Here is a 22,087-nt window from a genome sequence, read left to right on the forward strand (position 1 = left end):
GAGTCACTCGGACTGCTGCTCACATCCTCCCCTGGGCCAGCAGCAGCAGATTTTCTCTCTGAATGAGTAAGAACAAATACTACCCTTCTTCTATGATCTCTCAAAACTATAGCTGTAAAAGGCTTGTTTCTTTAAAAACAGCCAGAGATGCACATAAATGCTTTACACAACTAAATACTGTTGCACCTGAGCAAGTACACAGATTAATGCCCTTCTGCAGAGAACACATTCACTTGAGTTTTTAGAAGTAGTGCCTGTATTCCCCTGATGTCCAAACAGCCTTAGTATAAGGAAGTAATACTGCTATGTGCCTGACAACAAAAGTCATAAATTAACTGGATGTTTCATGATAAGGAAAAAAATGCAGTACAAACTGTTCAAAAGAAATAGAATAGAGAAGACATTAACTTTAGAATACTATTGACCTTATGGCAAATACCCACCTTTCTTGTATTTTTAACTAATACCACCCGTGAACAAAAATACAATCCGCACTGTAATTGAAGATAGTATCTTCAACAAGAATGAAGGTGATATGAATAGACTACTAGGGAAAGTCAGACAGAGGCACTATCCTTTAACCATCCAATTGAAATAGCTTGAAAAAGTACACAAATTTTGGGCATGCACGTTTATCTGAAGGAGAGCATATTTCACAGAAGGCTTATCTAGGTTTTTTGACTAGATGAATCTCCTGAAAGAGACTAAGTCTAATTTCAAACTGTGGTTATGTACATCCCTCATCTACCCTCTCTGAAGCCTTCTTTTTCTTTTTCCTTCTAAAAAGAGCCTGATCTCAATGTTGCAAACTTTTTGGGACATAATATTTTCATGAAAGCCATTCGAAATTTAACATGACAGAGAGGGTAGAGAAATGGGTTCAGTGACGAATTGATCCACAAAAGCCAAAAGGTTATTTCATACAAGGAATTGTGGATGCACTTTCCTTTGCAGGCCCCACGAATAATCATTAATAAAGTGTATGGGGCCCAGCAAATGGCAAAGACACACACAATTATGGCAAGTGACTTCGCTATTTTCTTGTCCTGATACAGTTTTGATCCAGTCCTTGAAGGGAAAGAAACAGAAAAGTCATTTTCTGGGGTTAGAGAATTGCCTCTGAATGGAGATGAGCTCTCAGTTACCAAAGACCCTTTCTTTGGCCTTGTGGAGGAAGAAACACTGTCCTCTGCTTCCAATGGAGGAGGAAACACTCCTGGCCTTGGCAAGAGGCAAAGCCTCCAGGACAGGCTGCCGCTCCTTGGAGGCTCGCAGTCCTGCGTGCTGCCACGCCGCTGGCGCCTCTGGATGTTGTGGAAGATGTGCACATTGAAGTAGGTCACCGAGAGCAGCGGCACGAAGAACTCCAGGGTGGACGCGCACAGGAGGAAGTACCAGTTGTTGAAGAACTCGGCGTAGCACTGGTCTGCTTCTACCACGCTGTGTCCGGCCACGTGCTCCCAAAAGAGGATTGCTGGGCAGTAGAGGATGAAGGCAAAGACCCAGATGGCCACCATCTTGACGACAGGGTTGGATGTTACTCCTTGCTGGGCTCTGTAAGATACCTGCAAGGGAAAAAAAGAAAAAGGTCGCACCTGTAGCAACACATTTTGAAACCAACAGAAGTAGCAGAAGAGGAACTTAACAGAGTGCTTGGTAATTTAGAGCTGCAGCTATGCTGATCAGCTGAAGCTCACTCAAGTATGTTTAATTCATTGATGTTGACATAACATAAGGGTTTTCTCTCTACAAGTTAATGTAACTGTGTTAGGGTCCTCGTCTAGATGACGAAACATGATCATCCATCAGTACCTAGTAATTTGGTATGCCTTGTTTGAGACATCTGTGGTCTTAAGTGCCAGAGTAATTAACGCTTTATAGCTGTTCAGAGCGTGACTCCCATTCACTGACAACTGCACTGCTTTTTACAGAATTTTACAAGCAAATAGGACTATAAGCATCACAGTGGTCAACAGAAAATGTGTCACATATATTTAACACCCACCTTTGAGAGAATTGTTTATTGCACACTTCGTGAGGAGGTAGGAATACATTTCAGCTCTGCAATGCAGCCTTTAGCTGATGAAACACAAAATCATCCCTTTTCTTCCTTCCCCCACTCTGGGGCCTGTACATATTTTCCAGTGTATGTTGCAGAACAGACAGACATATTGTAGCTCACATCCTGCTCCATCCCTTTCACAGGATGACAGGGTGAATGTGTAATTCTGGGAGCTTAGATATCCAATTGATTAAAAAAAAAAAAGTACAAGTTAATGTCAGTAAAGACTATCATGCAAATGTCCATAGGTCCTAATTACATTTGTGTTGGTGGTTTTAATTTTGCACATTGTAAATGCTGAGTCTGGCTTTCCAGTGTAATGTTTCTTATGTGCAAAATCTTTTAGTGTTTGATTTCCATGATTTTTTCCTTAAAATAAAATAAAATAAAATAACATAAAATAATAAAATGTAATAAAAAGACAATTATAGTAAGTTAGATTAATTATAATTAACAAAAATAAAACTAAAATTCTATCATATGACACTAGATTGACATTCTCTTAGATCACCAAATAGCTGGAACCTTTAGCTCTCCACAACATCTTCCTGCCTCTTGAGTTAATAGCAAGAAATAGTGAGAAATGCTGGCCTCCATCTTTAGCATGAACCAAAACATAAAGCACACATAAGGTGTGCAGGATGCTCTGCAGAAAGCAGAGACATGGAGTGCATCTGAGGTTTTGGGTTCTGCTCCAGGCACCGAGAAGAGTTTCCTGCTGCATGTCCATAGGCAGTCGCTGCGGTCCACCCTTGTTCCAGTCTCTGCCCCGTTTGCTCTTGCTCCCAATATACTCCAGGATCATTTGGGACCATGTCTCAGGTCTAGACATCCCTCCCCCCAATCCTTCTCTTCACTGCCCTAGTCCTACTGACGCTTCCTCTCATGCCTGATTTTAGGTCCAAGCCCAAATCCAGTTTACTTTCAATTTCCTCCTTCCTTGCCCCTTTTTTACCAGCCTCCTACCTTACCCTTTTCAGCTTTCCCTCAAGCAGTAGCACAATAGCAACTTGCAGCAGAAAGTCCTGTTTGACTGGCTCTGCGCTGGAGCATGTTCAGTGAAGAGTATTCACCACATCTAGCTGCAAATATCTAATAATCTCCACATGCCAGCCCATTTTTGAGGGATATTATCTCTAATAAATTTGGGCTTATACTCACCAACATGACAAAGGTTGGTGAATATAATCTAAAGATCTTGCGACAAAATCAGAGAAGCTATAAATAGGGTACTTACAGCTTTAGTAACTGACAGGAAACGGTCATAGCTGATAAGAACAATGTTAAATACTGAAGCTGTGCACAGGAGATAGTCCATAACTAGCCAGAGCTTGCAGACACCTCTTCCCAAATGCCATTTCCCCGTCAGGCTGTAAGGGATGTAGAGAGGCATGCAGAACACACCTGTGGAAATAAACCACAGAGACACCATGTGGTTCATATGGATTGCAAACAGTACTTCTGGAAGCAGAGAGAGAGACACTATTCTGATATTTGGCTAAAAAAATAAATAAATCTATTAAGGTGAATATGTAATTTATATACAGAAATTTTTACATTCTCGTGAAATCTGACAGTGACTTTCTATGTATTAGATCTTAGTGTATTTATGTTGAGCAACCTGGTCCAGTTGAAGATGTCCCTGCTCATGACAGGGGGGTTGGAACTAGATGATCTTTATGGTCCTTTCTAACCCAAACCGTTCTATGATTCTATACTAATTCTATACTGATTGATGGGAATAAGCTCAGGACAAATCATCAAAGAAGGATCTGCTGAAGAAGAAAACTTCAGACTAAATAACTTGGAGTCTCTAAAGGTATATAATCAGTGCTGCAGCATATATGCACTGTGGTTGTGCTCTGAAATTTAACCTCATCACTGTATACCCTTTAGTCTTTTATCTCTGTTAGAGTTTTTCCCAAAACACATCTACAGATATTTCTGATGTCAGTTATTATTGTAAGATTGTTTAGCATTTGTAAGCTAGAGACAATATATTGGACTGTCTCCATGGTGTCTGGAAACCTCTTCTACCATAGATAGGACAGATACAGCAGAGGTATGAAACCTGTCCCATTTTTAAGGGGCATTTTAATCTCATGCTCATTCTCCAGCCAGAATTGAGTCCAGAACTATTTTTGGGTTTGTTACATATGTTTTTTGTCCAAAAGGTCTTCCACTGAAGTGCTTTTATAAGAAAAATATGTTCATGTTTTATTTTTTAGTCAGCAACTTCCTCATTTTACCACTAATATTCTTTCAAAAGTATGATGCAATGTCTGATGCTACATTCCTGAAAATGCTGATCTACCAGAAACAAATAGAAAACTACGTGCAGCCTCAAGATTCACTTTGAACTCTTCAGATTATTCTTTTATTAATAGGTCCATCAGGTTCTTAGAAGTTACTGAATATATCCAGACTGATGTGGCCAACTGACAATAAATCTCTGGGCAATGAGCTGACAGACTGTTATCAACAGGGAAATGCGCACTGCAGTTTCAATCCCAATGGCTTGTTTTAATATATACCTTAAATACAAGCAGCATCTTTTTTGTACAAAATGCTCGTATTTCATAGTTGCTGATGACAACTACTGCTCTCACCAACTTCAACAGGATCAATGTTTGGCACCATGTCAAAAAGTAATGACTGCTTTTAGCTATAGATATAAATACAGATGCAAGAACCAGGTTTTAATCATATATATTTGAAACTATTCTCACTTACTAATTAGTGGATGCAAAAGAAAAGAATGACATGCCTGGAAAGATTCCAGACTTCTAGGAAATTTTTAAAAATAGCACACCAGCTTCAAAAAATAAAGTATTTTCTGACTGATCTCAGAGACAAAGTCTTAGATTCACATAGTTTATAGGCCAACATAATACTGATACCAGTCGTTTCTTCTTGGCTGATTTAAGACTCCATGAGGCACCAGCCACAAACAAGAACTGATTTAGAAGGTTGACATTTAAATCTCTTGACTAAAATATAAGATATGAGGAGAAACAGACTTTTGCAGAAGACCTGAGCAAAGAAATTACATCTCTATCAAACTGTCTGCCTGGAGCAGGAAAGCAAAGTCTCCAGCACACACATCATTTTGTTTCTGCCCCACAAGACAAGCCCCAGAATTAGGCACCACAGATTATAGATAGCATAAATGAAAGGAAAACTTAAAGGCTAAACTAATACACTTCACTACACAGCACTGATAAAGGAATGGAAGTTAGGGGGGATGGTATTGCCAGAAGTGAGTACGTCAATGAGTGTTTTTTCCCTCCTCATGATTCAGTGAATACTGGGGTCTGTAACTGTCCTGAAGAGAAAGCACATGTGTGCAGATATACTTCCTTGCCAGCCTCAAGTCAAGATGTTTGCTGAAACGTCTGCCTTGGGACCATGGTTTTGTCAGGCTTTCTCTGCTGCATGGGCCGTTTCCCTGGCATTCAAGTCCCCCACCTCCTCGCCTGGCATCTCCTGCCAGGATCAGATCCACAGCACCTCCAGGGGCCAGGTCTCCTCATCTTCTGCAATGACACTATGGGAAGAGGGGACTAATAAGGAAAACAGATGGGAAATGCCAGCAAGGTGTTGCTGGCACCAAACAATCCATTTGATCCATAGCCTGCATTGAGTTGAAGCCAGTAAAAAGTCATAGTGGTAAAGTGTTTTGTTGTAGTGTAGTACACTCATAAGCCATTAGTACAGTGTAGAGAAGTAATTTATCTGGATGTACCACAGATAGCTGTATAAGAAAACAGTTACACTGTCAAATATAAGGATATTCTGAAATGTGTGATGAACAATCTTACAGGAGGAACAAAGGGAAATCATAAACTGTAGCAAACAACCTCTTTCCTTCAATTGGTATTCACATACAATAGTTGCTCCTTTTTGCCGAAGCAACGTTAAGAGTATTTACATAAAAAAGGATGCATTTCTCATTATAATATATTTTGAGACAAAATAGACTGCTAAAATACTTAAACATCTTCCACCACTCTTTACCGTTCCCTAGAAACACACCTAGGAAAGAGTTCTCTTAGAAGAAATCACCCAGAAAATAAGCCCCATTGTGTCTCCTAAGATTCCTAAGAAGCAAATAGCACATGCCTCCATGGTTGTGACTTACCCACTGCAAAGTCAGAAATAGCAAGATTGAGAAAGAAGTAGTTACTCCGATGCCTGAGGTTTCTGTCCATGATGAAAGCAAGGATCACCAGGACGTTTCCGAGGATGGTGACCAGGGCTAGCAACACCATGAGGAAAGCCAGCAGCACCAACACGCCCAGTGAAAACTCGGAGCTCGGTGACTGCGTGGGCAGCGTCTCATTACACGTTCCAGCCGTCTGTGGAGTTTCGGCAGTGCTGCTGTGCATGTTGTGCATCCAGGTCAGTTCAGTCTGGGAAGAAAGTCGCATCTGGCAGAGTTATCCAAAAGGTTGAGACAAGTCTATTAACAGGCTGGGCTGAATACTGACATATCCAAAAAATTCACAATATCAAAGTAATGGACCACAAGATATCAAGGCCTGGAGTCTCCAACATTCCTTGATCTAAATGCACCTACTGGCCTAAAAAAAAAAAAAAAAAAAAAAAAGACACCTCATAAGCAACAGCAAGTATACACTTTGAAACAAATTATCTCTTTCTCTCCTTAACACTGATCCTTATCTACTGAGGTCAGAAAAGTTAGTCTGAAAACAACTCTTTTCACAGTCAAGCAGTTTGCATGTTAGCATTGAGTAAGCATTTTTACACATTGAATTCTACTGAAGCTAAAAACAGATCTCATTTTCACTTCCCCAGTGGTCTACAGGATTTAAATTATTACAATTCTATTTCTCTTACAATAAAATGAAGGCACTGTTGCACTTGCTGCTATACCACTTACAAAACTTTACAGTTAAGAAGAGAGATGAATATTTCTTAATGCTGCTGGTTACAGAGCATTTAAAATTCAGTTATACACAGCAGAGGTATCACCAGTACCTTTTCAGTTCATCCTGATCAGAAACAAGTCAAGTCCTGGGCACAGCAAACAAAATACCTAGACTTTGGAGGGCTTTATAAGCGTGGCCTATCTAATCCCCCATTTCCCAAGCAATTCCAGGTAAGTTTCCACCCCACAAAGTGCCAAACCCTTATCCCTTTGTAGGTGTGAGAAGGCATATTCCTTCCTCATCACAATTTCATTTATTTTGATAAGAGTGCACAGAAGTTGGCAGGCCATGGCTGTGACTCATTCCTGCAGCTCACCAGCTCCGTAGCACCACAGCACACCCTGTGACCGGCTGTTCGGATTGCAGCCATCATGTTGGGTGCTTGAGGAGACATAGGGCAAGAAACAAGGAAAGAGAGAGCGGACAAGATGCGGGGAGGAGAGGTGCAGTGCTCTGATCCTGTCTTGGGGAACAAAGGGAAATATATTGTAAAGCGTAATTAAAGCAAAAGGTGTAGGGCAAAAAAGAACAGAAGAGACCTCGGGAATGATAAAATATGGCAAACAGAAACCTGCCACAGGTGCACATGCACAAATGCAGCCTCGGAAATACACAAGAGGAACTGGAGCTGCCTTTGCAATCACAAAGCCACCAGTCATGGAGCCAGTGACATAGGTGACATGGGTGTGTTGCAGAGCCCCCCGATCAGGGTAAGGGAGGTGATGAAGTCTTCTTTAAACAAATCAAGGAAGCCTCTGGATCACAGACCCTGTTTCTTGTGCAGGACTTCAGTGTTCATGACGTCTGCTGGAAATGCAACACAGGAGGTAGCAGCAGTCAACAAGAGTCCTGGAGGGTGTCAGGAAGAACTTTCTGATACAAGTACTGAATGGGCCAATGAAGTAGCACTCAGCTAGATCTGCTGTTCACTGATAAAGAGGAGCTGGCTAGGGATGCATATTCAGTGGCAGCTTTGGCTGTACTGACTATGAGGTAGTGGAGCTCAAGATCCTAAAAGGGGTGAGGAAGGAGAGTAGCAGTACAGACCATGGACTTCAGGTGGTCAGACTTCTGTTTATTCAGGAAAGTGGTGGGTGGGATCCTATGGGAGGAAGCTCTGAAGTGAAAAGGAGCTCAGGGAACCTGCAGGCCTCTAAGGACAGCAACCTCCATGTACAAGAAAAGACCATCCCTGTTCTCAAGAAAACAAGTAGACATACCAAGACACCAGCTAACCAGGGAAGCAACAATGCAAAAAGGCAGCATGGAGGAGTTTGCAGCAGGGACAGGTTACAAAGGAGGAATTTAGAAATTTTGCCTGGCCATATAAGCATGATGTCAGGAAAACCAAAGCTCACCTAGAGTTCATGCTTGTAAAGAACATCAAGAACAACATGCCACACCATTAACAGTAAATGTTGAGTAAGAAAAAGGTAGGTGCTTTGTTGAATGGAGCGAGTGATCCAGTGACAGCAGATGTGGATAAGGCTGAGGTACACAATGCTTTCTTTGTTTCATTCTTCACTAATTAGGTCTCCCTCTCCGCCATGCTTAGTAAATGAATTCAAGGAGGAGACCTGTCAGGAGCAGGTGAGACTAAGGCATGGATTACTTGAGACAACATGTCCCACAAGAGTCCATGGGACCCAAAGGGCTGCACCCAAGGCTGCTGATAGAGGCAGCTACCACTCTTGAAGATCCACTTCCTATCCTCTTCGAAAGGTCATGGCAATGAAGAGAGGTTCCCAAGAACTGAAGAAAGTCAAATGTTGCGACCATCTTCAAATGATGTCACAAGGACAAAAGGTCAGCCCCTCTTCGGTCCCTGGGAAAATAATGGAGACAATCCGCTAGGAAAGGAGAAAAAGGTGAATGGAAACAATCAGTGTGAGTTTACCAAGAATAAATCATGCCTGAGAAACGTGGTTATCTTCTTTGATAAAATGACTAGATTAGTGGACAAGGAAAGAGTAGTCATTTGCCTTTAAAAATTAAGGAATAAATGAAATGTTGAAGTTTTAATCATAGTCCTTTATGAGGCTGAGGGAGAAATCTATGTGGTCTCTGCTTTCTTCCTTCCTGTGGAGGAAAACCGTAGCCTAACATAAAGGAGACAGATGTTATGAGGCTCATTAGGGTTAAATACTCATTCTAGAAATAAACAAACAAACAAACAAACAAAAGATAACACAATTTCTGCCAACGTGTATGCTTTATTTGGGGCAGGGGAGGTTAAGATCTGGGACGGTCAAATCAGACAAACACTGTTGTGGTTTGAGTTGAACCTCGCACAGTCATACGCCTACTGTCACCATGTATTTACAAGACCTATTGGACGTCTTCAAATACAGAAGAAAATTCAAGGACATGAAATAGTGAAATGGACAAGTGAGTGGATAGAGAGACTTGGCTTAGAAATCACTCTGGCAATTAAAGTTAATTTCTGTCAGTGCATGAAAGGTATGCCCAAGAACAAATGCTGAAGAAGTATCTTACCATAACCCTGCAATATTTCCAATAGGGAGAAGACTTAGGATGCCACCTTGACCAAGACAGCTTTAATGCTGTGAGCACAGCAACTAAGTGCTTACCTTACCCTGGGAGCACTAAGCAAAATTTTCAACAGTTAGAAAAATACAACAAATTCTTCAAATATACAGGAGTGGTGTGACAAAAGAGTTTGAACACTGTGTGTGTAATATAGAACATCAAAACCATTGATCTCTAGTAGCTTCACTACTCTATGTGGCTTCAAATCTGCTGCACATTGTACTCCCTGACAAACTAGTTTTCCAGTACTTCAAAATGTGGATACGGTTTACCTAGTCAATAATTAATTTTGTAGGCCATTTTTCCAAAGTAAACAACACATTCTTTAATCACAAAATGCAAACTGAATTTTTATACTAAAAGCATAGGGATAGAAAAGTAAACAACTCAAATACTTTCCCATTTTGGGCCTACCTACAGTTTCTCTGTTTAACAGATGTTTATTTAGTACACCAGCTATTCTATAAATGTTTTAAATATGTGTGTGTGTTTGGGTTTTTTTAAGCCTCACAGAAAAACAAACCCCACAAAATCTATGCCAGCACCTTAGCTCATGACAGTGAAAACAGCTGTGCTGAATCGATGATCTCCTGAAGCTGTCTCTCTCTTAGCGATCAGGCTCACAACCCATAACACTATCCATGTGAGGCAAAGCAGCAGAACAAGAAAGAATGGTGAAAGATAATCTTCCACCAGTGAGAAAACTGACAGAAGTCGTCTTTGGTTCCAGACCTCTAAACAGAAGAGCATTTTAGCTCCTCAAAGCCATCAGCTTTTGTGCTATGATTAAGCTGCTTACACGCATTTGAATTGTGCTTGCAAAAGTCTGCTTTTGCAACACTTCTACTTCTTCAAATTAGATAAAAAATACTATTTAAATTGACTATTGTTCTTCATTGTTCTCTGCTTCAGATTTCTCTTTCCATATTTTGTACATTTCTATCTACAAAGAGGAAAGATTATATATAAGGAGAGGAATAAAAATTAACCGTGACTTACCCATCCATGAAGGCCTTCTGGGTGAGTTGCAACACCCAACACAAGGTAAGAAAGTTTGGCACACGGAATGGGTTATAATAAAGCTCCATCGCCTTCTCCAACGTATTTACCCACTCCTTTCAGTACTGCATATTCAACTGCTTTGTTTATTAACAGCTGCTTAAGACACCTCTGTGTCAGCTTTCAGACCTCTCTGAATCCCATTCTCAAGCTGTGAAAATGGCCCTTGTTCAGTGATAGAAAAAATCCAGTTTGATACTGGTTCAGTGGCCGAGAAAATCCATATAATGTCACAGTAACAGGGCACAAAGAACCGATCCAGTATAAAAATCACTCTGTCAGTTCAAATTTGTTCCAGACGTTTTGACGGAATATCTTTGCACTTGCAAAGCTTTACACCCAAGAGGGTATTGTCTATTCTTGCACAGCCAGCCAAAATCATCAATCCAGTATGTATTGCTTGCTCTGCTAATTCAACAGGAACATGATCATGTGCCCAAGCCTGGCCTATTTTTTAGGTAATCAAAAAGCGCACAAATCTGACACCAAATATCATTTAAGCATGACCAAAGAGGCAGCCACTGTCAGGAGAAAAGACAGTACTGGTGAAAAGAGTGACAACGCCTGTGACAATTTTGATAACCAATGTCAGAATTCCATTATCGTGGCAACTTTCGTTCTCTGAAAATCATCCAGAATTACTAATTTACATGTACTGTGTCCTGCAACAACAGGTATGGACTATATTAAAATTAGAAAAGTACAGATATGCCAGATTAGGCAGTCCATTCACTTGCATATTGCTCACGGTGGGAATTACAATGATTACAGGGCACTATCTAGTCTTCATAACAGTTTTTAAAATGAAATTATACTGCTCCTGAGAGTATTTATATAAGCTTTCAAAAACGTAGCAGAACTGCTTCTTCACTGATAGCTTTAGGCTCACAAATAGGACATAAATTTTAACTCAACCCATACACAAACAGGTATCTCCCTTACATGAACCTATATGGAGACATCGATGGAAAAGTTCTTTCATAGTACAAGCTCTATTAAAAAAAAAAAAAAAAAAAAAAAAGTACCTCAAACCCACAAATGAAGAAGGACATCCAGCAAAACTTGTTTTTCTTTTCAATGAGCTAGATGGTGGCATCACACTAGCAAAAACAAAAACAAGATCCTGAAAACTAGCAAAATCATGGCAAATACATACCTCTCCTGCATTCTTCACCAATGCCATTAGTAAAAGTTTTTGTCTATTTCAGTTGAAGATACATATGCAAAAATAGCACTAAATAAGAGAGGAACCTTATCTGTGAGTCATTTTTCAACCCTCTAAAGAGATAGTGTGTTATGTGATCTCAATGTTGCAAACTTTTTGGGACATAATATTTTCATGAATGCCATTCGAAACCTCATATGACAGAGAGGGTAAAGAAATGGGTTCAGTGACGAATTGATCCACAAAAGCCAAAAGGTTATTTCATACAAGGAATTGTGGATGCACTTTCCTTTGCAGGCCCCACGAATAATCATTAGTAAAGTGTATGGGGCCCAGCAAATGGCAAAGACACACACAATTATGGCAAGTGACTTCGCTATTTTCTTGTCCCGATGCAGTTTTGACCCAGTCCTTGAAGGGAAAGAAACAGAAAAGTCCCTTTTGAGAGCCGTGGTACTGATTTGTGTTGGAGATGGACAGTTAGCCATGACTGCGGGTCTACCTGATCCTGTTAATGATGAAACACTGTCCTCTGCTGTCGATGGAGGAGAAGATGCTCCTGGCCTTGGCAAGAAGCAAAACCTCCAGGACAGGCTGCCGCTCCTTGGAGGCTCGCAGTCCTGCGTGCTGCCACGCCGCTGGCGCCTCTGGATGTTGTGGAAGATGTGCACATTGAAGTAGGTCACCGAGAGCAGCGGCACGAAGAACTCCAGGGTGGACGCGCACAGGAGGAAGTACCAGTTGTTGAAGAACTCGGCGTAGCACTGGTCTGCTTCTACCACGCTGTGTCCGGCCACGTGCTCCCAAAAGAGGATTGCTGGGCAGTAGAGGATGAAGGCAAAGACCCAGATGGCCACCATCTTGACGACAGGGTTGGATGTTACTCCTTGCTGGGCTCTGTAAGATACCTGCAAGGGGAAAGGACGTCATGTATTCAGGCAACATTTTGGAACCACTATTTCAAAAAAACACAAGCAAGCAAGTCAAATACAATATTTGTTCTGTAATTCTCCAGACACCTAGAACATCTTCACTTATGTAAGGTTCTGAAAAACCCTGTTAGTCTTGCTCATCAATTACTGCAGTCTGTGATTGATTTTAATATTTAGGATTGGAGAGGAATAGAAATTATGATGGCTAAACTAACGTTTGGCTCCCAGGTGTGAAAAGACATGACTTGTTTTCATCACCACCCCAGTAAGGTAGCAATAAAGAATTGGGCTCAGAGGAGAATGAAAGCAGCTGTGGGACTCCTTTCCTGCACACACAAAAGTAGAAGCCTTCTGTATTAGACAGGTTGTAATGTGAGACTGTAAACACTAGACAATGTAATTTTTAATACTGTTTCCTCTTGCAATAGCAGAAAAAAAATATCCAGCACATATGTTTTAACATCCCTTTGTTGAAACATTCTGGTTTAACACTCACTTTACCTTGTAAACAGCTCGTTGTATTACTGCAAATCTTGAAGTTTTTATGCCTACCCAGACTGCATTAATTTATTTTACTCTCTAGCCATAAATATCTGTCTTTGAAAAAAATATTAAGAATTAAAATCATGTCATCCAAAGTTAGGAAATACGAGCATTAAAAGCACCCTTGTAATAGCCCAGCTAGTATGTACAATACATACTTCTAGCTTTTGGTCCCCTGCATCTTTCAGAGCACAAGATGATCAGTTAATGAGAAGATGGATAATTTTATTTCCTCTACCCTGTTTAACATTTGTCATCCCAGGCTCTACTCAAACCCAGAACTACTGCCTTCGTCATCAGCTTCCTATGCTGTTTGTTAGCATAGCACCTGTGTGCCATATAAACAGTAATGAACGGTATCTTCACAGGCTCATACAACACAAGGAGCATTGTCTCTATTTTACCAGTGAGTAACAGAGCAGTAGTGCAGTGTTACACACATTATTTTAGATTCTCTGTTTTAAACATCTGTAGCCTGCAGATTCAGACTCTTCTACATCTTAAAGCATCATATTGGCTCAGAGCACAGCTCCAGTTCTTCAATAATGAATTTGCAGCCCTTTACAGGACCATAAGCATCCCAGTTTAATAGGCAGAAAACAAGAAGCTCAGCATATCTTCACAAATAGTTAAGTCTGTAATGACTGGCCCCTGGCCATAAACTAGGTTTGCAGCAGAGGTGGATCCCAGGTCCATGAGGAAGCATGATATCTTTTCTTTGGATAGCAGCCCTATGTTACACACTCCTGGACTCACTCCATCCTAATTACCTGAAGGAGGAAAACAGAATATGATCATGTAAACAAAGACCATCAATGGTGTGTAAGAACATGGAGATCAGTCGGGTTTCAGAAGCCTTTTTAATTTACATTTTTCAAATTCTGAGCTCTGCAACTTCATTAATAATTTTCAATATTACTATTTCTTAACTGCAGGGATTTAAAAATTTTATTGTTCAGCTTTTAAAATAAAAGTAGCAACAACCAACCCTAAAACAACAATAATGGGGAAGAAGAGAAAGAGATTAGACATTGTATCAGTACTTCCCAAATGCAAACCTCCCAATCTAACACAGCCCATGTCATTCAAGCTAGCAAACTCATCAAAAGCAAAGGATGTTGATCATCTTCCATCTGGACCACACACCAGGTAGAAATAGTGAATGATAATATTTACCACTGCATTCCTCAGATATCTTCTGAAGCAGAAGAATTATAATACTCAAGAAACACCTCTTACTTCTGTGCATATTTTGATTCCTTCTTTTTTTTTTTGCTTCAAGTGATTAGTTTCCATGAAACTGCTTGTTGGCAGAACATGTCAGTCATCCCCTGCAGTAACGCAAATCCTCACCTGATCTTCAGTCAGTCCATACGACATCTCTCTTCCTACCCTCTTCTTTTAAAACCTATCCCAAGCCTAAGCATATTGTTGACTCAACCTAGTTTTTGCTACCACTCTTTTAATGACCAAAGCCAAAGTCCTACACACTTCTGCTGCTCCTTTTCTATCTTGACCTTCCCACGTCCTCTGTAGTGTAATTAAATAATTTCTAATCCAGGCAGCAGGAGAGAAGCATTGAAATCATAGGCAGGGCATTGTGCTATCTCTAAGTCCCAATGCAACACTGAAACATCAACGTTTCTCCAGAAAAAAAAACAGTACAGTAATGAAGGACTGTCTAGCTTCTAGTGTTAATTGTGAACACTGAGTTTTATATAAATATATATATATATATAAAAAGTAATAAATAGAAATATTCTTACAGCTTTTGTAACTGACAGGAAACGGTCGTAGCTGATAAGGACAATGCTAAACACTGAAGCTGTGCACAGGAGATAGTCCATAATTAGCCAGAGCTTGCAGACACCTCTTCCCAAGTGCCAAGTCCCTGTCAGGGCATAAGGGATGTAGAGAGGCATACAGAATGCACCTATGGAAATAAACAAAATGCACATTCAGTGCTTGTAAAAGCATAGAAACATTTCTGCAGTATCTGATAAAAGCACAATACTGACTGGAATCGCCATGTGGAAAGTTGTATATTCTCATGCAACCAATGAACACTTTACTACAAACTAGGCACCAGTAACATTATTATAATTAATATCTTTCTGAAGAATGTATCATGTTTATTGTGCGTCATTATTACTTCTGTTTATATCACCTGCTAAAGGAAGGAGCAGCTGACCTTTTTTACCTGCTGAAGTAAACACTATTCCATATTAACTACTGAAATGAAAACAAACAAAAAACTTATTTACCACCACCACATAATTTACTAACTGTTTTCTACAATAAATTATCTAATTGCCATGCTTTTGTCCTCTTAGAAACATGCATGATATGGTGACTGAAAGAGCTCCAGAAGTAGCTTTTATAGAAATATAATATGAATTTCAAACTAATCTTTAAAACTATATGCTCAAAAGGCTGACAAAAACTTCACAGTTAATTAAGTACACCCAGTCTAACACTTCTTGTCATCACAATTCCTGATCATAACCACTTTTCAGCGGGGAGCTGATAGGGTATTATCTATGGGAACACACCAAGTGGTGGGAACATACATGAGTGACCTGCAACCCATGGGTATCTAAATTTAGGCTGTTTAATCCAAATGTTGTGAAAGTGCTGATATGATCTCATTTTATTGAATTTCTAGGTGATCACACTACACACACAGTCACAGTGCAGCTTTGCAAGGCTGAAGAGCTAACAGTGTAGTTTGCCATGTTGCAGAAATGCAGCGAACAGCATCAATGCTGCAATGAATTGGAATCACTGCATCTACAGAGTAACTAACACTTGTCCTTTTGAGCAAAATATTATATTATAGATTTTAACATTCACGGGGGGAAAAAAGGTTATTTTTTCAACTTTAGATTACTTCATAATGGTGTGTACTCCTGTGACAGGTACTGAAGAGTATTTTGAGAGTTTCCATTTCCCTAAAAATCTTACAATTCCTGTTATTCTCCCTCTACTAAGTATCAAGATTTTTTCTCTGTTCAGAAGAACAGAGATAAAGCAAAAGTTGTTGAAGGTCAAAATCAGATAGATTAAATATATTAAAGGAATAAGCAAAGGGCTCTGCAAGCATGAAAGTGTGTGCTTTTAGCAATTAGGATCAAGCAGAAATTAAGGATAATTTAGGTACACCCTGAATCTAAATTATGTAGCTACAGAAATACAAATTAGTTTGACTCTAAATTATGTAAAGCTTTTAACCAGGTTTAGAAAAACACCCTAGACATTCAGGTAAACATAATATCACAAAACAAGTATTTATAGAAGTAATACCAAGTAAACTACTTCCTTCCTTGATAGAAGTCATTATTTACTTCGTACTTCTCAGCTAGATGCTGGCATTTGTTCAATATGCTGCTAGGTTGTGAGCCAGATAACAAAACACCACTCTGTCTATTGTTGTTCTGTTCATTGCTGTGTTTTTTTCCTGTGTACTGTAGCTGGACAACAGGCAGTAAGGGCTCTGCAGCACCAGGCAATTATAAGCTGGAAGACGTCAAGCGTATGGTGGAAGGGATCAAAACATTATACAAGGAGTGGAAGGGATCAAAACATTATACAAGGAGATCTGGACATCACAAAGACTCAACTATTAGAAGACATGCCCCTAACAGAACTTCTGACACTGGCAATAATTTTTAAGAAAAGTTTCTTCCATTCTTTCAGTATCCTCTGTAAATATGTAGGCAAGATAGTAGAATAAAAACCATTTAGAAAGATTTTGTTGTGCTGTCACAAGTCAGAATATAGATTTAATGAAATAGCCACACATGTTTAAAACCATCCTTCTGCATACCAAATAATTTAACCAATACTTTTACCAGAGACACTCAATATTTCACAGAATATCACAGTACATTAATCCCCAGTTCCATATCACACTAGGATTTTAATTGTTCTTCTTCTGAGTACAAGTTTCAAAATAAAATATCTCCCTATGTATAAGTATACGTGTATAACATCAAACTTCTTAGAAATAGATTTGTTATTTTTAATTACCTATACAAACACATATTACTAAAATATGGTTCTAGATAAAGCAGGTGCAGCAAAATGTTTTAAAATACTATTCATCACTCTTCAGTTGCAAACTTCAGATGATTATCTGTATTGTGTGAGAGTAGATTGAAACAGAAGATATCAACCATGTACGCAAGATCTGCCAGATAATATATGCTGTATTCAATTCGACTATCTAGACTTCAGCCAAGACTCTTCACAGACAACACCCATTCTTCTTATTCCACATAGATTCACCCACAGTAGTATTTTTTTTCCTGAAGCAATAACATTAAACATTACCTGCTTACTGGACAAAGGATCCATTTCTTTCTGAAAAATAATAGGCTGCTAAAATTCTTCATGTGGCTTCCACCATTCCTTACCCCTCCCCTAGACAAACATCTGGAAAGAGTTCTCTTAGAAGAAATCACCCAGAAAATAAGCCCCATTGTGTCTCCTAAGACTCCTAAGAAGCAAATAGCACATGCCTCCATGGTTGTGACTTACCCACTGCAAAGTCAGAAATAGCAAGATTGAGAAAGAAGTAGTTACTCCGATGCCTGAGGTTTCTGTCCATGATGAAAGCAAGGATCACCAGGACGTTTCCGAGGATGGTGACCAGGGCTAGCAACACCATGAGGAAAGCCAGCAGCACCAACACGCCCAGTGAAAACTCGGAGCTTGGTGACTGCGTGGGCAGCGTCTCATTACACGTTCCAGCTGTCTGTGGAGTTTCTGCAGTGCTGCTGTGCATGTTGTGCATCCAGGTCAGTTCAGTCTGGGAAGAAAGTCGCATCTGGCAGAGTTATCCAAAAGGTTTAGATTCATAAGGAATATAAACAGGATGGGCCAAAAAAGCCAATAAACATAAAAAAAAAAAAAAATTACTCAGGAAGGGAAAACTTAAAAGGTTCTGATGCTAGATAAATCTAGTTTTCCCAGGATTTTTAAAACCATGTATATCTCTTGAAGAGTTACCAGTAAGAAATACACAGTTTTTCCAAGCTCATATTTTAAAATGCAAGTTCTTCTTTATGCAACCTGATCCTTATCTGTGGAGGTCAAGAGGGCTGATTTGAGATTCTCTCATGCTTTCCTTCCTTCCTCCCTGCTTTCCTCTCTCATTCCCTCCCTTGCAGAACCATTTTTCTTTCTAGCATTATGGACAACAATTTTTTCTGGAATTTTTTATTAATCTTGGGTACATATCCTTGTGGGAATTTAAACAACTTTCTAATTTCCTCCTTGTTTATATAGTGTCATTGTATTTTAGCAAGTCTGTGGTGTCCCACTATTGTGTTATATCTTTTTGTTGACTGGTCATCTTCATTGTTGCTGTTATTGTTCCTCTTTCTGTGGACCCTAGGGCTGAAAACTCATATGCTGTAAATAAGCATATATACAATCACTTAGCAGAGCAGTTAACAAATAATGGTCCAACCCTCAGAGGTCAGTTGCAAAACTCCCACTGAAATCAGTTTCAAAACTTAGCAGCAGCCCCAGCAACACAGCACTGGCTGCTGCCATCCCAGAACCCAGGAAAGAAATACTGACTCCCTGAAAGAGAGCTTGGCAGTTAACTTTACTATGACAAGGCTTTTCTTTCCACACTGGTGGGAGAAATTGTGTGTCTTCCACAAGTGTTTATATTTTGTATGAGTAATGAAGCCACTTGCAGAGAGCTGTGAGTATTCCATAGTTGTAAAAATGCAATAATTTTTATTATGGGTTCTAAAAACACTTTGATGTCTAATTTTAGATACTTAAATTTGAAAAATGTTGGCTGTCATGTCTGTGCTTCTGTTGTGGGAACAAATTCATTAGAACTTACCAAGTCCTTTTACTACATGTTTGAATGGCAGCAGTACAAAAAATGCAAAACTTTATTATCCATACAAATATCTTCACAGCATGTCTGTCCATTACTGCTTTAAGCTCTATTTCATTTCCAGGTAATGCTTGAAATTTATAAAACACACTTTGGCAATGACTACTAAGTAATACTACTAGACTTACTTCTGCTAGCAATACTGAAGTTGATCTACCTGAAGTTTTTGACACTCAAGATATTTATGTCGTTGAAAAGCAAATAAAGTGGTGAACAAATGTGATGTCAAATTAAGGGTTCATAGAAGCCTGTATTCTCTCAGTTGCCTGTAGCCTAAGGAAGCATGTAAGAACATGGCAAAATACAGTGCGGGTGTGCTTACCATGCTTCCAGTGATTTGTGGCTCAAGGTGCCAATATGGTACCAGAAGTGACATTTGATCATTTTATTTTCACCATTTCTTCTAAACAGTCACCTTCTTACCCCAAGAATTTCTGCTTCTGCATTTTATTGATAATAAAAGGCATCACAGGGTTCCTATATGTCTCCAAGGAGGGTAACAGTCCTTCTGTGATTGCTTTCCTGCATTCAAAGTAAAATTGCCATGGTAAATTTCCATGGATACTGCCACATCATGGATCCTACATAAACCTTTACCATGTCCCAGTTATACTTTTTCTTTCCTTATACAAAATGCAACCAGTCCTTTTTGACTGATCACACCTAATCATGGGAGCAGCAGCTCATTCCTGTGCATTCAGAGACAATCCCTTGGTAAGAAGCACTGAAACAAGGGCAGCTCGTACACACACAGTACTACCTGCTGCACACTTGCATCAGTGGGTGCTCAGAAACTGCACTGAATCGCATATCCTAGAGGAAAGTATGTAAAAGGTTTTCTTCTTTTAGACATGGGGCTGCTTGCCCTCAGTCAGGAAGGAGTCCTGGGACAGGTTTCCCCTTCCCAGTAACGCTTCCCCCTTTTCAACTGCGGAAGAGGGGAGAAGACCCAAGCTCTTAAGTATTCTTTTCTATTGGAAACTTTTGGATATAGTTTTGATTCCTAACTTGGCCCTGAAATGGCCAGAAGTGCCAGCTTGAGCTGGCAGGCTTTCTACAGACTGGTATCTATGATCAATCAATGCACAGCCACCAGTTTCAGAAGAAAATGATTTGTTACAATCTCCCATGAGGAGACCCACGAGGATTAAAAGGCTGCAAAAATCTTATAAAAGCATAAAAAAAAATCATAGATCCAAACTGTGTTCTGAAAGAATATAATTTTATAAAAAACGCACAAGTGGGCATGCCATGAGGCTGAAAGCCACTGTTTGTAACAATTGCAGTTAAAACTCGATCCTCTTACTAGCAAAGCCCTTACTCAAGTTTTTTCCATTTTTTTTCTTCAGTGAGAACTTGTGCTAAAATAAATAAAGCTACAGTGGCAGTTCAGTAACTGATGTAATTTGCAACTACTGTGCCTTAGAATGGTGCCATTACAGCTCTTTTTAAAAGTGAGTACAATGTTTTGGACCCCTTCCTTCTCTCTCAAACTGCATTACAAAGTATAAATAGAAAGGTTCTCATTGTATCTTAATCCAAAATCTTCAGTGCTGAGGAACTGAATAAGAACAAATTATCATGGTTTTAGTACATATATATATAACAGCTGTGCTATACCTTGTTAAGGTAAGATAGCAGAATCTAAACAATTCAGCTAAGAAATACAGTATCACTTTGAATTCCCTGCTTTTCTTTGACATTTTTATTTATTACTGCAAGAATTAAGACATCAGCTTAAGTATAATAAAGTTTAGCAGTCCTAGTGTCCCTTGGGAACCTGGAAATTCTGGGCTCCACTTCTGGTCCAAGTGTAACCTTCTAGTCCCCTGTAACTTTTCAGTCTGTTAATTGATCTCTTTGGTTCAGTTTCCTCTACTCTAAGAGGAAGGTAATGCTTAGCGAGCTTCTCAAAATTTGAGGGAAATTCTGCATCTTGTAATAAAGCATGACAACGGAAGAGAGTGAAAGATACACTCTCCAAAACACCTTTAGTCAATTAGCTAAGATCCCTTATTTGGGAAGCAAGGAAGCCAGATTTCACAGCCTCCAAAATCAAGTTGAAAACAGGATTCATCCTAGCTGAGCACTCTGCCCATATATTCTTCAGTCTCAAGAGGAGACTCAGCAGCTTCACTGTTTTTCATGAGAAACAGCTGACCTTGTCAAATGACTTATTCCTAAAGTGCTTTCTAGGAGTATATAGATACCTAATTCTTTTCCATCTCACTCCCTCAACATTTCTTCTTGGAATTAGCTTAGATCTAATTGGTGTCTTGAAATCTTAGGTATCTAACTCTTCCGCACCATGCTTGGAAAGCCTGTGTGCAGCAGGGCACCTAAAAACATGGATGTTACATTTATGTGCCTTGTGAATGTACCTCCGACATCATAGACCTATTTTGCACAAGTCATGATGCCATGTTACTAATCTGTTCACATCCAGAAGATAATCAACACCAGTCAGTAAGTTCTTTTAAAACATTAGCAGTGTAAGTAAAGTTTAATAGAAGATCCACCACATAGGCTTCTAGCAGAATTTTATTGTGTGGCTATAACTATGATTAAACCAGTCTAGAACATGTCTAGCTAGAAAAATATCTGAAGTAGATAATAAAATGCTGATTTTCTAGTGGCACCAGGGCAGTATATGAACTGTTCAGGGATAACACTATAAAAAGATATGGACTTTTTATTCAAATAGACATGCTAGACAATAAACACAAAGCACAGATTAATACATGAAAAGAATTCACAAGGAAATGTTCCAGCTTCCTCTTCCATTCCTTCTTCTCCAGATGTTAAACAAGAACACATACTAAACAGTAAAAGTACCATCCTGAATTACCTGCTTATTCAAGTGTTTGGACTTTTCAGTATCAAGAAATTACAAACAGTCCATAA

The 22,087-nt window shown here is 39.5% G+C and overlaps 2 protein-coding genes across 2 annotated transcripts; both read right to left on the reverse strand.

Annotated features, from left to right (window-relative positions):
- Positions 1 to 779: 779 nt before the first annotated feature.
- On the reverse strand, positions 780 to 6,500 carry LOC104361747 (histamine H3 receptor). The gene is made up of 3 exons (XM_009967941.3): positions 6,204 to 6,500; positions 3,300 to 3,466; positions 780 to 1,565 (listed from the first exon to the last, which is right to left on the reverse strand). The coding sequence occupies exons 1-3, from the start codon at positions 6,490 to 6,492 to the stop codon at positions 780 to 782; spliced, it is 1,242 nt and encodes a 413-aa protein (XP_009966243.3). The 5' UTR covers positions 6,493 to 6,500.
- Positions 6,501 to 11,621: 5,121 nt separating this feature from the next.
- Positions 11,622 to 18,091, reverse strand: LOC104361756 (histamine H3 receptor). The gene is made up of 3 exons (XM_009967953.3): positions 17,803 to 18,091; positions 15,030 to 15,196; positions 11,622 to 12,696 (listed from the first exon to the last, which is right to left on the reverse strand). Exons 1-3 carry the CDS (start codon positions 18,089 to 18,091, stop codon positions 11,902 to 11,904), a joined length of 1,251 nt encoding a protein of 416 aa, XP_009966255.3. The 3' UTR covers positions 11,622 to 11,901.
- Between the last annotated feature and the right edge of the window lie 3,996 nt (positions 18,092 to 22,087).

This window comes from Tyto alba, unplaced genomic scaffold, assembly GCF_018691265.1.
Source record: "Tyto alba isolate M040663 unplaced genomic scaffold, T.alba_DEE_v4.0 Super-Scaffold_27, whole genome shotgun sequence".
Classification (NCBI taxonomy): domain Eukaryota; kingdom Metazoa; phylum Chordata; class Aves; order Strigiformes; family Tytonidae; genus Tyto; species Tyto alba.